Raw genomic sequence first — 14554 nt, 5'->3', positions numbered from 1 at the left:
CTCAGCCCAACCTACCTAGGGAAAAGAACAGAGTGGGATGAAACCATATATACCACCCTGACCTCTTTGAAGAAGGTGTGATCAAAAAGTGGGACTAAAGGGATGGAGCAAAATAAGTAAAAGTTGCCAACTCTTCAACTGTTACAATAAACTAGGAGTATTGTACATATAATCTAAAAAGAGCCCTGCTGGATCAAAGGAAGCCATTTTGTTCACACAATTTCCAACTAGATGCCCAGGAGACAGCCTCAAGCAGGCCATGAGCTAAATAGCACATTCTCACTGTTATTCCCCAAAGGCTGGTACTGAGTGGCATATGGCCAGTAGCCACTCAGTACCACTCAGCCACTTTTATATACTTTTTAATTTTACCGACTTTGTACAGCGCTGTGTATAATTACAGCGCTTTAGAAATAAAGTTAATAATAATAATAATAATAGCCAGTTGGCAAGTTTATGAATCTTAAGAATGCAGGACCCCATGCTGGATGGGACCTATTGAGTCACGAATTCTGTTCCCACAGTGGTTAATTTGATATGCATGAGAAGTCCAAAAGCAGAGCATGAGTGCAATTGCACCTTCCTACTCATGTTGTCCAGAAAATGGCATTGGGAGGATGTCATCCAGACTAGTAGCCATTGGTAGCTGTTTTTCTCTGTGAATTTATTCAGTCTTTTTAAAATGGCCTAGTTTATGGCCATTTCTACACTGTGTAGTAGTGAAGTCCATATTTAAACTATTCATTGTCACAACAAATTAGAGTATTGTAACATTGGGATTTCTGAATATTAAGCATCGTTGCTGATGCTGTTGTACAGCAGGGTCTGTATCTCATCAACACAAAATAACTACTTTTTATTATCTTTACAGACAGACTGCTATGAGAAGCAGATATGTGAACAACAGGAAAAAATTACATTCCTAACAAATTTAATTGCAAAACTTAAATCACAGTTGGCTGCTGGTAGAGGTAGGTGCTCTGCTTTGGGGAGGGGGGGTTAGTATAGCTAGAAACATACAAATGCATATTTGCATGATCTGTGGTTTCTGGATTGTCCCAACACTAAGCAGCCCAAATTCCTTTTTTTGTCATGCATTTGAACAAAGCAAAAAGCTGCCACCTCTTGCATGCATACTAGTTTGCTCAGTTGGACTTCTAAATGGACTTACAAGATCAGATTGTATGTTTTGGTGCTTTTTTGCCAGATTGTGATTGATGCAGTTAGGGTAGAAATGATAAATGATGGCTTAACATTACACTAGAAATCCATGAAAAGCAGTTCCAGTACTAAATTGAGCTCTCTCCACACCTCCACCTGGCTTCCTCATTGCCAGCGTAGGAGGTGTGCATAGGAGGAATGGTTTGGGTGGGTATGTCAGTGGCATTTGCTAGCAATCAGCTTTCAATGTAGGAATACAGCCAACCAGTCCCTTTCCACTCTCTTCAGAGTGCTCCCTCATTCATAAAACTGGTTAATTCAAACCATGGGGTGTAAGCTTGCTACAGCTATGTGAATACGCTGAAAGAACTTTGAAACTTATTTGTGTGTGTACCTGTGCACCCTTTTCTTAAAAATTAAAAGGCATTTTTTAAAAATTAACTTCAGAGGCAATGGAGCTGTGCTAGCAGTGAAAGAATTATTTTTAAAAACTGTTTGGAGATCAGGTATCTGTATGAGACTTATATTGTCCTGGGTTTCTTCTGGTAAATTGTGTAACCCAAGTATTTTGGCTGTTAGTTTAATACTTGGGAAGTTAAACAGGAGGGGCTAAAAGTATGTGCAAAACCTCAGCTCCTGGCAGCTCTGAGAAAAAGACAGCCAGATGTTGAAAGGCAGGGTTCTATTCTTGATATATTCTCACCTGTCTTGCTAAGGTGAGAGCACTCATAAAAGTGGCTTTTTGGACTACAGTTCCACAAATCCCCTGGCTTGTGAGATTCTAGGAGTAGTTTTTTTAAATAATATATAAACACTGCTTCCATGTCCAGACATAGATGTCTAGCCTCTGACTTGAGGAACAATGAATGGCTGCTGGTTGTGATTACTCAGTCATGAGGAAAAAGCGTGTGCATATATTTGCAGATGCTTTTAAAAAATGCTGTCACTTCATATATTGGTTCTGGATTTATGCCCCTGGGAAGCCATGGTTCTCATTAAATCCTGCTTCCAGGCAAGGAGGCTGTGTGGGGGCAGATGGGGGAGGACAGATGAATAGAGAAAAGGGAAGTGCAGTGAGTTAAAAATAAAGAGGGGGGGATGAAACAGGGAAATAAACACTGAATTGAAAAGAGGAATGAGGAATGAAGGGTTTGTGAGAATTTGAAGGTGATTCGTAAAAGAAAAAAAGCACTTCACTTACTGTTCCTAGATGATACAACTTTATTAAGACTGGTGCAATGCTCAGGTACAGTAAATGTGTTTCGCTTCTAAAGTTGACTGCCCAGTTTGTTTACTCAAGGGGAAAATGTACACTCATCTGCCTTGTATGAGAAATATTTGTGGGCATATGTTTATTTTATATAGAGATTATCTCCTGTAAAAACAGACTGTGCGTAAGTAAGTTTTCTAAACATTTTCTAGACCATCCTTCAGGCACCAAAGTTGCAGTCCTAGAAGACAGCGAAATGAGAAGAAACGGTACTTTATTGAACTTAGACTGTGATCAGCTCCGTGAAAAGTTGAAACTAGCAATGCAGAGAGAGAAGCTTTTAAAGGTATGATGCTTTTTACAGGAAGCAGGTTTTTAAAAACATAAATGAGAGAACACTTACCATCTGTGTTTAAACCTCATGATAGTACAGGAATGAGCAAAGTGTGGCCCTGGAAGTATGCATGCTACCCCCTGATTGAGACGCCCTGGCCAACTCTGGCCAAACAAAAGGGTAAAATGTGTTTTCTGGAAAGTTCCAGAGGCAGCAATTTTTATTTAAATTGATTCCAAGACTCTGGCCTTGGGTCACGTGAAAGAAAAATGGTGTTATATTAAATAAACAAATGAATATTAAAAATACCTGGGTTTTTTACAAACCTGAACTGGATTTCCATTCCATTTTTGTCTCTTGTCATTTTTAGCAGTAAATGTAAACCTCCTGGTTCATCCCAGGGCAGAAAATGTGCCTCTGGACCTGCTGCAATTGTCCATCCTTGTGATAGCCCATGGTTTATTGTGACAGGAACCAAGTTGCTCAAGCCCAGGGCTCATGTTCCCTTCCCTCTCTCTGCTCCCCCAATGGCTATAAGAAGAATGCATTTATTCACAATGTATTTATTTATTGGATTTATAACCTACCTTTCTCACCAAAATTGGAGAAGGAAGTTCACAGTAGCATTATTTTTTAAAAGCACACACACACAAAAAAACAAGATTAACTGCTAAAACAGAATTAAATTAAGAACAATTTCAAAACATATTAGTAAGAAAGGTAAAGCATCCAGTTGGTAACAAGCTCCTTCCTCATTGGCCAATTAATTGCCAAAACCCTCTTTACCAGGCAGCAGAAAGAGAACAGGGAGAGGGCTACCACAGATTCTCTTGGCAGGGACTTCTAGAGACTGGTAACATCTACAGAGAAATCTTACTTCTGCTCTTGATGTATTGTTGCTGTTACTACTGGTAATAGTAGTATAGTTGTAATTGGTGATAATAATAGTACAATTAGTAATACTAATTCAGTTTGCTAGAAGCCTTTCTCCAAAACAAACAAATGCAAGGCATCCTACAAATTGATTAACTACAATTTGTTTTATAGAACCCCCAAAACTGTTATTTATCTTAACTATGTGATATTTTAAACAAGCTAACTTCAGAGCATGAATTACAAAGCTGTCTTGTTTCCGTAAACCATAGTTCAGACTAACTGGAACGTATGGGTTAGATGACACTTTAAACTGCAGTTAATCAAAAATAGAAGCGAAAGCTTCTGAATTTCTTACAGCTGCATGAGGGGGGAGGCAGTGAGTGGGAATGCGTGGTTCCAAGGCCCATGAATATAATGTGATGCCCAAATATAGACAGTAGGTGCCCTTTATTGTTTCCCTTAAAGATCAAGCTGTGTAAATCACGGTGACCCAGTAGGATTTCCTTTTATCCTATTTAACCAAAGTGTTGAGGTTTGCTACGTGTCTGAACGATGAGAGACCTCATTGCATCAAACATGCCGAAGTACTGTGGGAGGAACTGGGATAATAGCGTGGGTACAAGCTGCCTGATTTAAAGATGAATGATGCAAGGTTTTTTTAGGTGCTTTGCTGAAAGTATTTATCATTTAACACATTATGCATTTCAGTCCAGTTACTGGTTTGTTTTTTGAAAAATTAACATTAAGCTTTAAATAGCAGTACAAGTTAGAAGCAAGATTAGTTAAAGAATGAGGGTGCTGGAAAAATCTCTGCTCTTTTTTTGTCTCTGTTTACATGTTTACATTATTTGAAATTCCATGTTATTATCCAGTTTTACATACAGTTCCCTGTAAAACTGAAAATCACAAGTGATTTCATGATTTTATTTTACATAATCATTGTCATCATCATCAATACATCTAAAATGGCTTTCAGTCTTGATGGCAAATTTCCTCAAACCAACCTTCTGGCGTTTCACATTCCTACTTGCTACTCATTTTTTAGTGTTATTTGCTAGCAGTTGATAGGTTTCTCTGAACTGATATTCCATTAAGCATTTCCTGTACATACAGTTCTTAGTATACAAGTCCTTCATGTTCAACTTTGCTTTGTAGGTAGGAAGATGTAAGTGAAGATGAGAGTTGCAAGCCATCATATTTGAACAATTTTATGTATCAGTCATAAATTCTCAGTGACTATGAGCAACTCTGTAATATCAGGACAAAATCTAGTTTTGTTTTCTAGTTTGTGAAACTTGTACTCTTCTTCAAAGAGTCTATATCACAAAATTCCAAGACAATCTCCCTTTTAAGAAGAGCTCAGCACAAGATCCATGCTTCAGAAACCAAGCTACACTATACCTCTTTTGTTGAGATTCATTTTGTTGCTTTTTGCCTTTCTGTGGATCCTACACTTAGCTAGATCTGGAGACTATCACAGGGATTGTCTGTAGAAACTGAACTGCAAACGTTGCATTTCTGTCAGTTCACCAATTTTTAAAATCATATCTGTTAATTTGTTGTAAAAATACCTATTTTGTCAACTTAGTGACAGTTGGTAATTATGTTGTAGAAATCTAATTTAAGAGCAAGATAATCTCGCTCTCTCAACAAACATTTATAATTACTGCTTCAGAATTGTGAAATTGGAAACAAAACAAAAATGCCATTAGAAGAGGAAGAGGCCACTGATTTCAGAAGGTTCTGATGCTGGGTGGCAATAGTACCTTCTGAAATCCATGGTCTAATCCTCTGGTGGCATTTTCTGTCTTTCATTCCCAGACAGAGGGACACTGAGATGACTCTTTGTGGTAATGTAACTGTATACCAAGAATCATATTTTCTCTTTTGTAATTTTTTTTAAGGCTCAACAAAGTTTGCCTACTTGGTGGTTTTGTTTAGTTCCTCTACTGTTTAGTTATAGTTATCTTAGAAGCTGGAAGAGATTCAGGCCAGTCCTTTTATGTCCTCCCAGAAATACTGTTGGTGTCATGAGAGGCCTGTGTCTTCATCCCTAGGTCAATGCGTATAATATAACAAGCATACATGTGGGTATCCATAGCATCCAACTGACAGATGGAAGACATCAAGAAGTCTCTCTGTGTGTGCGTGTGTGAATGCGCATGAAGAGCATGCACGTGCCTCTAATGTCCACTATACTGAGGCTACTGATCCATAGCAATGTCCTTCATTGAAACTAGCTGTAGTCTTTCTTTGCAATTTCTCAACAGTTTTGAAAGACTGAATGTAGACACAGCTATTTTGGTGAATTTAATTCTGAAACAGTACAGGTTAAGTCTCCCTTATCCAGAATTCCGAAATCCAAAATATTCCAAAATCCAAAATTATCCACGTGGGTGGCTGAAATAGTGACACCTTTGCTTTTTGTTTGTTTGTTTTGTGCTCAAAATTCTTTTAAAATATTATAAAGTTACCTTCAGGCAATGTATATAAGGTGTTATGAAACATAAATGAATGCCATATTTAAACTTGAGTCTCATCTTGAAGATATCCCATTATATATATATGCAAATATACCAAAATCCAGAACACTTCTGGTCCCAAATATTTTGGATAAGGGCAACTCAACATGTTTCTTGTTTAATCTGGAGCAGAGCTTTTCAGAGTATCAGATGTAGGGGGCCAGCAATTACTTTTTTCCAATATGTCAATACCAAGAGCATAGTTTTGCCCATTAGCTACAATTGTTTCTTTCTTTCCTGGAAACTCACCTCCACTTTTAGTACTGATCTAAATAAATTTTGGTCTATCTGCATTTTGTGGAAGGAAAAAAAGAAATAGCAATAGTCAATGGGCATAAATATGGTGCCAGTTCCAGAAACATGGAGGAAATGATTCTTAATCTCCACATAAAGTAGCTTAAGAATCATTGTTTTGGAATCATCTGCTTTAGCCTGCACGCTTGTTCCTTCATCTTTTTGAGATGAAAATGTTCTCCTTTAACATCTTAGTGTTTGTATTATTGAAATATAGATGAAAGTTTTAAGCTATATTTTGTAGGGTTTTCACTGGAAAAAAATTAGATTATCAAACTTTCCAAAAAAATTGACAACCATAGGACAGGAAAAAAATAGAGAACCATCTACAGTCTGCCCTTCCTTTGCATGGGGGATCCGTTCCAGACTCCCTTGCATAAGGGGAATTTCACCTATGCTTAAGCCCCATTTAAATGAATAGGGCTTGTGCATGCAGCGGTGTGGTGGCGTGCGCTTGCCATGGGCACATGCCCATTATTCCTTATGGGAAGCAGCACCCCTTCTCCCAGCGCGGCTTTCAGCATATGCTGAAAGCCGCGTAAAGCACACCCGTGTATGATGCAGGCGCACTCTACATTTATTACCTCAAACAAATATGTTACAAGTAAACTTAACAAGCTGATCTTCTCTTTAGCATGGAGACATTAGTTTGGACCCAATCTAAGCAGCCCCACTGAAATCAATGGAATTCAATTTAATCAGTGTGTCTGTGTGTGTGCACGCACACGCGTGTGCCTACCTCCAGGTCGCTTACGGACTTATGGCAACCCCATTAATTTAATAGGGTTTTCTTAGCCAAAGAATACTCACAATATTCATATATTCCTATGAAATATAGCCTACAGCACCTGGTGTTCATTGGTGGTCTCCCATCCAAGTACCAAATGGGGCTGATCCTGCTTAGCTTCCATAATCAGCTGAGATCTGATGCCTTTAGGGTATTTAGGCCATTACTTGACTAAAAAGTCCCATGTATTTCAGTGAAATGTACTCTAAGCATGACATAAGTCCATCTCCACCTTCCCAAGATCTTAGGATCACATCATACATTACATTTTTAGGAGGACATCTAAAATATAAACTTTGGCCCAACAGGCATTTAGAAACAGTACTCTTGTCAGAATGATAGGGATATTGATGCTTTCTGTTGAGTGTACATGTAAGGTTTTGTTGTCACTCTGTGGTGATTGCAGTTGGCTTTAAACCCTAGAGAAGGCTCAAGCTGACAGAAGATCACAAATCTCTTGGTAATGCTGTATTATCTGTTCCTTTCTTTCTCTTGCATGTAGACCATTCCTGTTCAGTTGTACTTTGCACTTAACAATAAATCTGTTGTTCATAATGCTGCTGCTTCATACAGTCTTCAAGAAGAACCCCCCCCCCCAAAAAAAAAAATATTGGCCTCTGCCATGAACATCATACAGTCTAAAACTGAACACAGAAAAGGTGACCTAAGGACAGGGGGTTGGACTTGGATGGCCTATCTGGTCTCTTTTCAACTCTGATTCTATGGTTCTATGGAAGCAAAGAGAAAAACAGCATTCAGTTACTTGTACTTCATCTCAGTTTCATTCAGGCATTGCCCTACGTAAGGGGTTAGGCATAAAAGCTTCAGTGTGGGGTTTCAGGAAATACTGTAGGAAGAGAAAAACTGCATCACATAGGTTTTCTAGAAGGCAATTTCAGACATAAGTATCAGCAGAGGAGAAAGGACAGAATCATTTGAGGGTGTGGAAGTATTTTATGGTTTTTGTGGGTTTTTCGGGCTATATGGCCATGTTCTAGAAGAGTTTCTTCCTGACGTTTCACCAGCATCTGTGGTTGGCATCTTCAGAGAATGCTAAAAGCCACGTAAAGCACACCCGCGTATGCCAGCCACAGATGCTGGCGAAACGTCAGGAAGAAACTCTTCTAGAACATGGCCACATAGCCCGAAAAACCCACAAAAACCTATGGATGCTAGCCATGAAAGCCTTCGACTTCATATTTTACATTTCTTTGAGTAGGAAGGTCATTTGCAGATATGAACCTTCCTTCCTTCCTTCCTTCCTTCCTTCCTTCCTTCCTTCCTTCCTCCCCATTTCTTCTTTGTGTTGCTTCTACTGTTTCAACCCTGGCTTCACTTTCTTTTAAGCACTTGAATCTTATCCAGTTTCTTGCTCCACAGCCAAACCTCTTTCCATTTGTCATGCAAAATCTGTGGTTAGAAAACCTTCATCTCTGCCATATTTGTCAGCAATACCTTTTGACTTTCTCTTTTTCAGCTTAAAAAGCCACATGTAGCATTGATACATGCCACTTCTCTGTTAATTTTTAAGAGATATGTCATCATCTGAGCATTGTTCACTACTTTGATTTTCTTCCTTCATCTCTCTCTTTTCTCCTCCCCCCCCCCCCAACTCGCTCTTCTCTCCAGTTATTTATTGTAAATGTCGTTGGCTCCCAGACAGATCTGAGTAAAATGTGGTACTCTTTTAGCTCTTTTATCCAAGATTGATAAAATGTATTTTTTCCTTCTAACTACACCTCTGTTATCCTCAGGGCAATTTTGCTGCTCCATATTTTATTTTACTATATCTCTAACAAATTTGTAGCAAATGTTCTCTGTGTGATTCATACAGAGAGAGAGAGACAGGCAGAGACAGAGAGACTAATAGTAAAGAATATCGAGGGGAGGGTAAGTCTCTTTCATGATTCAAGTCTGCTTTCTGCTAGATTTTCAAAGTTCCAAAGAACCCACTATGTATTATTTGTGTATACAAATGTGGAATTCTATTAATTTGAGCAGGCTGACATTCTTGGTAGTTACACATACACATACACACACATATATTAACAATTAGATTAAGAGTATATTTGAATACATGTGAGCCATGTTTGAAGAAGATGCAAGGCCCCTTTCACTGTACTTCAAGCAAGTGAGAGTGTTGTCCCATTTTTTGGTGGGGACAGCACTGAATTCTGATATTGGCTTGAGCAGCAGTGTAGGTTTATTCCATGTAGCCTGTGGTTTCTGACATTTCTTTTCACCCCCTTCTTTGGGAGGGGGGATATGGGGAGTAACTACTGTAGTATTGCCAAATCCACAAAAGTGACATGAGAGAAACCAGAGAGTAATCAAGCAGGGTTTGGGGGGAGATGGGTAGTAACACCAGTAAGTCAATATCCCTGTTTCTGCTCTGAGGACTAGTACATTTCAAACACACCAGCCATCATAATTTTGGCAGTAAAAATGTGTGCCCCGTGCATTGATTGAAAGACTGCTTTTCCCCATAGTATCATTTTATACTATAATTCAGTAGATATTTGCTCAGAACAAGGTTCTGTTGAGCAAGTAAGTGGGTGTAAGAGTGCAACTTTAATCATCTTTTTTTTAAAAAATCAAAACATGAACAATGCCTAATTTATTTCAGATGTAATTACCTCTGGGTGGCTCCTGTTGCTTTACAAGAGCTAGAAATTTTGACTTGGCATTGTCATTTCCAATTTACTCTGCAATGCATCTGTATCTGTCAGTCTGTCTAGTGTAATTTTAACCAGACATACTGGCTTCATTGCTGTTCTTTTCATAGTAAAATAAAAAAAATGTCTTGCATCCATCTGAGCTGGGGTTTTGTCTCTCAAAAAAAGGACAGTTTTGCTGTCCCTTCTCTAATCTATAAGTTTTTCTGCCTTTTCTTTTTTTCTTGCTGAAGATTTCTCCCTTTTTGTATAGACTGTCATTTTATATGGTATATTAATAGCTTAAGTGTAGGAGAGAAGTAGTCTTTTTAAAAGCCTTAATTTCTTTATCTTTGAAGTTTTACATCTTGCATAATCCTAAATTATTAAGTGCTAAATAGCTGCATCATCGCTGTTCGAGAAATTGCAGTACTTGAAGACTATTGTCACCTCCTTTAAATGCACTTTATCTTGATTCTAGCACATTCTGAAACTAATTAATAATAGTGAACAGAGTATATAAATGGAATAAGACAACATCTCCCACATTTATAAGTATTAATATGAGTGCCGCTGGTGTGGCTCTTTTATGTATTCAAAATAGTACACGATTGTTTTGAATAATTGTCCACAGGGAGAGGTAACTGCACATTGCAGTAAATGGTTTTTAATTGTTTCAGCCTAACTTGATAGTAGTGTGTGCAAGGCTGATTTTGTTTAAGAACTTAAGGAAACCCCTGTTAGATTTGGCCAGAGGCTGGTGTAGACCATATCCTCTTTCCCAGAGTAGACAACTAGATCTCTTTGGGACATGAGGGGAATAACACCTTCCCACTTATGTTCCCCAGCCATTGATGTTGAGTAGCATGCTGCCTCTCATCCTGGGGACAGTATATTACTAACAAACATTGATATCCTTATCTCTCTTTGTTATGATTTTGTCTAACAATTTCTAAAAGCTAATAAGGCTAATGCCAATTGCCACACGTGGTAGAGAATTTTGTACTTTTAATAAATTCTTTTATCTGATTCTCACATTAGATAACCGTGAATTTCTCTTTTAACTTCTCAGCATCATGTATACTTTTATATACTTCTACCGTGTCATCTTTTCTGAACTAATAAGCCCCAGACATTGTGACTTTTCCTTGTAAGGGAGTTGCTTGAGCCCTGTGATCATTTAGTTGCCTTTTTCTGTGGCTTCTCCAGCCCTACAATGCAGTAACGAGAATTGTACATTGGATTCTAATCATGCTTGCGGCATAGATTTTATATAAAGGCATTATGATATTGGCAGAGTTTGGGGGAGGGGTGTTCAGTCTCTTTCTTAATGATCCCTAACATGAAATTTGCCTTTGTCACAGCTTTTTCACAGATTGCTAAGATTAATTTAGCCCACAACAATCTATTTTACAACGGCATTGCACAAACCCCGAAAATTAACCAACTGTGGTGGTGGTTTTTTTCTTCCTCCCTCCCTTGTTTTAGGAACAATTGGCGAGTGAGAGTGTAAAATTAAAGCAAACTGAAGAAGAGAATAATTTAAAAGGAAAAAAAATTGAATCTATCATCACCATCAAAGAAGATGAAATAAGGCATCTGAAAAAGCAACTAAAAGAAATAAATGAAGCACAAAATTACATACAGGTACCAAGATACGAAAAAGAGATAAAAACATTATAGAAGGATCCAAATGTTTGCTAATGATGAAAATTCTCTTTCACTTTCTGTTTCTCAGATATTACCATTTTTTTCTACATCATACAAAACATCACTCTTAACATCATAGAATAAAAAATAGTATTCTAAACCATAAACTAAATTCACAAAGCTAAATAATATAGTTTTGTGCTCTTAAGAACATGCACACCTTATTTCTTCCCAACCTAGTAGGATGTAGCAATTCTCAGATGGTTTTCTCTCCCTTTGGATGTAACTATTACTTGGTTGTGTATATTTTGTAAAGAGTAAATGGCAAGTGGTTTTCTTACCTTGTGGTTGTAAACACCATTTCAGAAAGCAAATACACAATCTGCCATGCCTGAGTAATCATGTTTTTGCTTCAAACACCACGCTGGCTTCACTTGCCAGGCAACCTTTCACATTTTTAAAGCCACACAAAAGGTGGATTATTGTTAACAACTTTAGTTGCAGGTTTTACAATAAAACGCCCATGTAATATTGGGCTAATCCACAAGGTGGCAGTCAAATATAATAACTGCTCTTCATGCTTGCACCTTTCTACTGATATTTTTCTTGCTGGAAGGGGAACGTACCTATATGCATACAGTAAATATCAATCAGCATTAGTTCTCTGTACTTTGGTCAGTGTATGTTTGAAGAGGATTGTGGGAGATATAAAGGAATGCAAAGGCAAAATGTTGTGTGAAAAAGGACTGAATTATCAGAGAACATACTAAGAAATGAACTATTGAAAAATGCAAAACATTGCAGTTGCCTACATTACCCATGACAGTGTGACTGTCGCTACCCCATTAATTAAGTATTCTGCATCTAAATACTTTAGGCATGTTAACGATAAAGAAGGTGTGGTATATTAGATTTCCCAAAAAGTTAATATTTTATTTTGTTCTAATTTAATAAGAGAGAGGGCCAGGCTTAGTGCCACTGCAAAGATGTTACTATATTAATATGCTTAATGTGTTAATTCATGTGGATGAATTTTGTTAGGTTGTTGTAACACAAACATCTTCATTTTCATACCTTTGATCTTTTTTTTAAAGGCAAGGAATGAAAAGCCTGCTTCATCTAGGCAAGAATTATCTCCAGGGCCCTTTGGTGCAGCTGTCTATGAAAGGTACATCACATTTTATTTTTTAAAAATCTGTTTTATTTTTTGTAATTATTTCTTGTTTAACCTTGCTGTCTAATTTTTAAAATCTTTGCTGCTCCCCCTGGTCTTCTCCAACATCCGATTATTGAATGAGAAGCCTAGAAATCATGTTTAGGTGCACAAAGATTCAGTTAAATGATAAACCAGTTGTCCCTGAGTTATATTTTTGGGGAAAAGGTGCAATAGAAATCCAGAAATTATAAATTAATAAATACTTGGGTTGTGTTTCAGCAGCAGTGCTTCTGTTGCTTTAATTTAGAGAGAAAACTTATAGTCATAATGGAAGAATAGGTTGCTTCCCATGCACCAAAGCATTCGCCTGACCAGTTAGTGCATAGATCGATTTAATCCCACTAGAAGCCTGGATCTGGTTATTCTGTGCATTCCAGCACTGGGCTGGGAAAGGTTTTGAGACTGAGGCTGTAGAAATAGCTCCCCGAAAGCAGGTTTGCTGTTGCTTTGGGGGGTGAAGGAGATGAGAAGACAGTAAAGATGGATTCTGATATTCTTCTGCCATTACTAGTCCTGCCAGGGTTTCCCAGTGTCACTGCTTAGGATTGGCTTCCCCTCTCTCTATGCCATGGTTCAAATTAGAAAGTCGCATAATTGTGACATACATCTCTGCAAATTGCTTTTGCTCTCTTACATTTTTGAAAGTTCAGATCCTGACAACCTTGCCACATACACTACCACCACCATTACCACTCCAGTGTCTTTAAGCATTGCATAGTCTGAAGAATTTCACTAAGGATGTCTATTGATGGTACAAGGCATGAAAGTGTGATAATAACAGGAAAAAAGTCTTTTCTAATAGCTTTCAGGGGTACATAGCAGGAAGCCTCTCAAGATTCATTTTGCTTTAATAACAAGTACCAACACAGATGTGACATGGAGCTCTATTCTCAAATTTCTTAACATTTTTTTTCTTAAACTGTAAAGAAAACTGTAAAACAAGTTTAATCATGCACGTTATTGACACAGGATAGAGCCATCCTACCTTGGTGTTCATCCCGGGCAATAGGTATGTAAGATGGGTACAGTACCAGTTTGGGGAGGCATTGCAGCAGGAAATGGCTAAATCCTTCCCACCTACCCCCAGGACATTCTGTTTCAGATTACACACACACACACACCAGCTTCTTTATCAATTATTATTTAAAGCAACTTGGGAGATCATATCACACATCTCGTATATCATGTCTCTTCTGGCCTGGGTAAGGCTTCTGATGTGATGTCAGGCTTCCAGTGTTATGTTTGCCAGGTAAATGGTTTAAGAAAATAACATAGAATAGGACAGTGCTTTACATCTCAAACTATTAATTTTTAGGGATGAACTAGAGGCTGTTTTCTGGAGCATGAAGGAAGAATTTTACCGCATACGCACATTAGCAAGAGCACAGACGGACCAGCTGAGTAAATTTAACCTACGAAGAGAACCTGTAACTGGTATCACTTTACTGCTTCTCTTATTGTGTGATCCTGCTCTTTCAGCTGAATTATGTGCTTTGTTGTTGTTTACTACACTGTACACTATGTATTTGTGGCCAGTACCTATTTGTAATATCCATTCCTTTCCATGGGGCTTGCACAGTAACATTCTGAGTGAGTTGCATACATGTGAAGATCTACTGCATGTTTGTTTGGAGATGAATTCTACTTCATATCTTCCAAATCCTTTCCTTCTGTCCATCAGAAGAACCACAACTGTTGGATCAAAGTATGGACTGTCTAATCAAGTACTGCCACAATAGTCGCTGATTATGAGAGGCTCATAGTCCTGGATTCCAACTACTAATACTACTTAAATTGATCAAATTCACTTATATCATATTTTATATAATCTAATCATAAAGGTACACCTA

The 14554-nt window shown here is 37.9% G+C and overlaps 1 protein-coding gene across 7 annotated transcripts in view; it reads left to right on the top strand.

The window, feature by feature from the left end:
* Positions 1-14554, top strand: part of TANK (TRAF family member associated NFKB activator) — a 51024-nt gene that overhangs the window by 24694 nt on the left and 11776 nt on the right. For 4 of the 7 annotated variants that reach the window (XM_089519900.1, XM_089519899.1, XM_089519898.1 and 1 more), the window contains 5 exons: positions 872-971; positions 2584-2717; positions 11327-11485; positions 12583-12656; positions 14020-14138. In XM_089519900.1, coding sequence (XP_089376026.1) covers positions 872-971; positions 2584-2717; positions 11327-11485; positions 12583-12656; positions 14020-14138 — 586 coding nt within the window. The remainder of the gene's footprint in view (positions 1-871; positions 972-2583; positions 2718-11326; positions 11486-12582; positions 12657-14019; positions 14139-14554) is intronic. The other 3 variants (XM_089519901.1, XM_089519904.1, XM_089519903.1) reach the window with 3 other exon arrangements.

This window comes from Sceloporus occidentalis, unplaced genomic scaffold (assembly GCF_023333645.1).
Source record: "Sceloporus occidentalis isolate IW3139 unplaced genomic scaffold, rSceOcc1.0.p SCAF_4, whole genome shotgun sequence".
Taxonomy (NCBI): Eukaryota; Metazoa; Chordata; class Lepidosauria; order Squamata; family Phrynosomatidae; genus Sceloporus; species Sceloporus occidentalis.
Note: the sequence above shows the minus strand (reverse complement) of the source record. Positions and strands in the feature narration are given on the sequence as shown.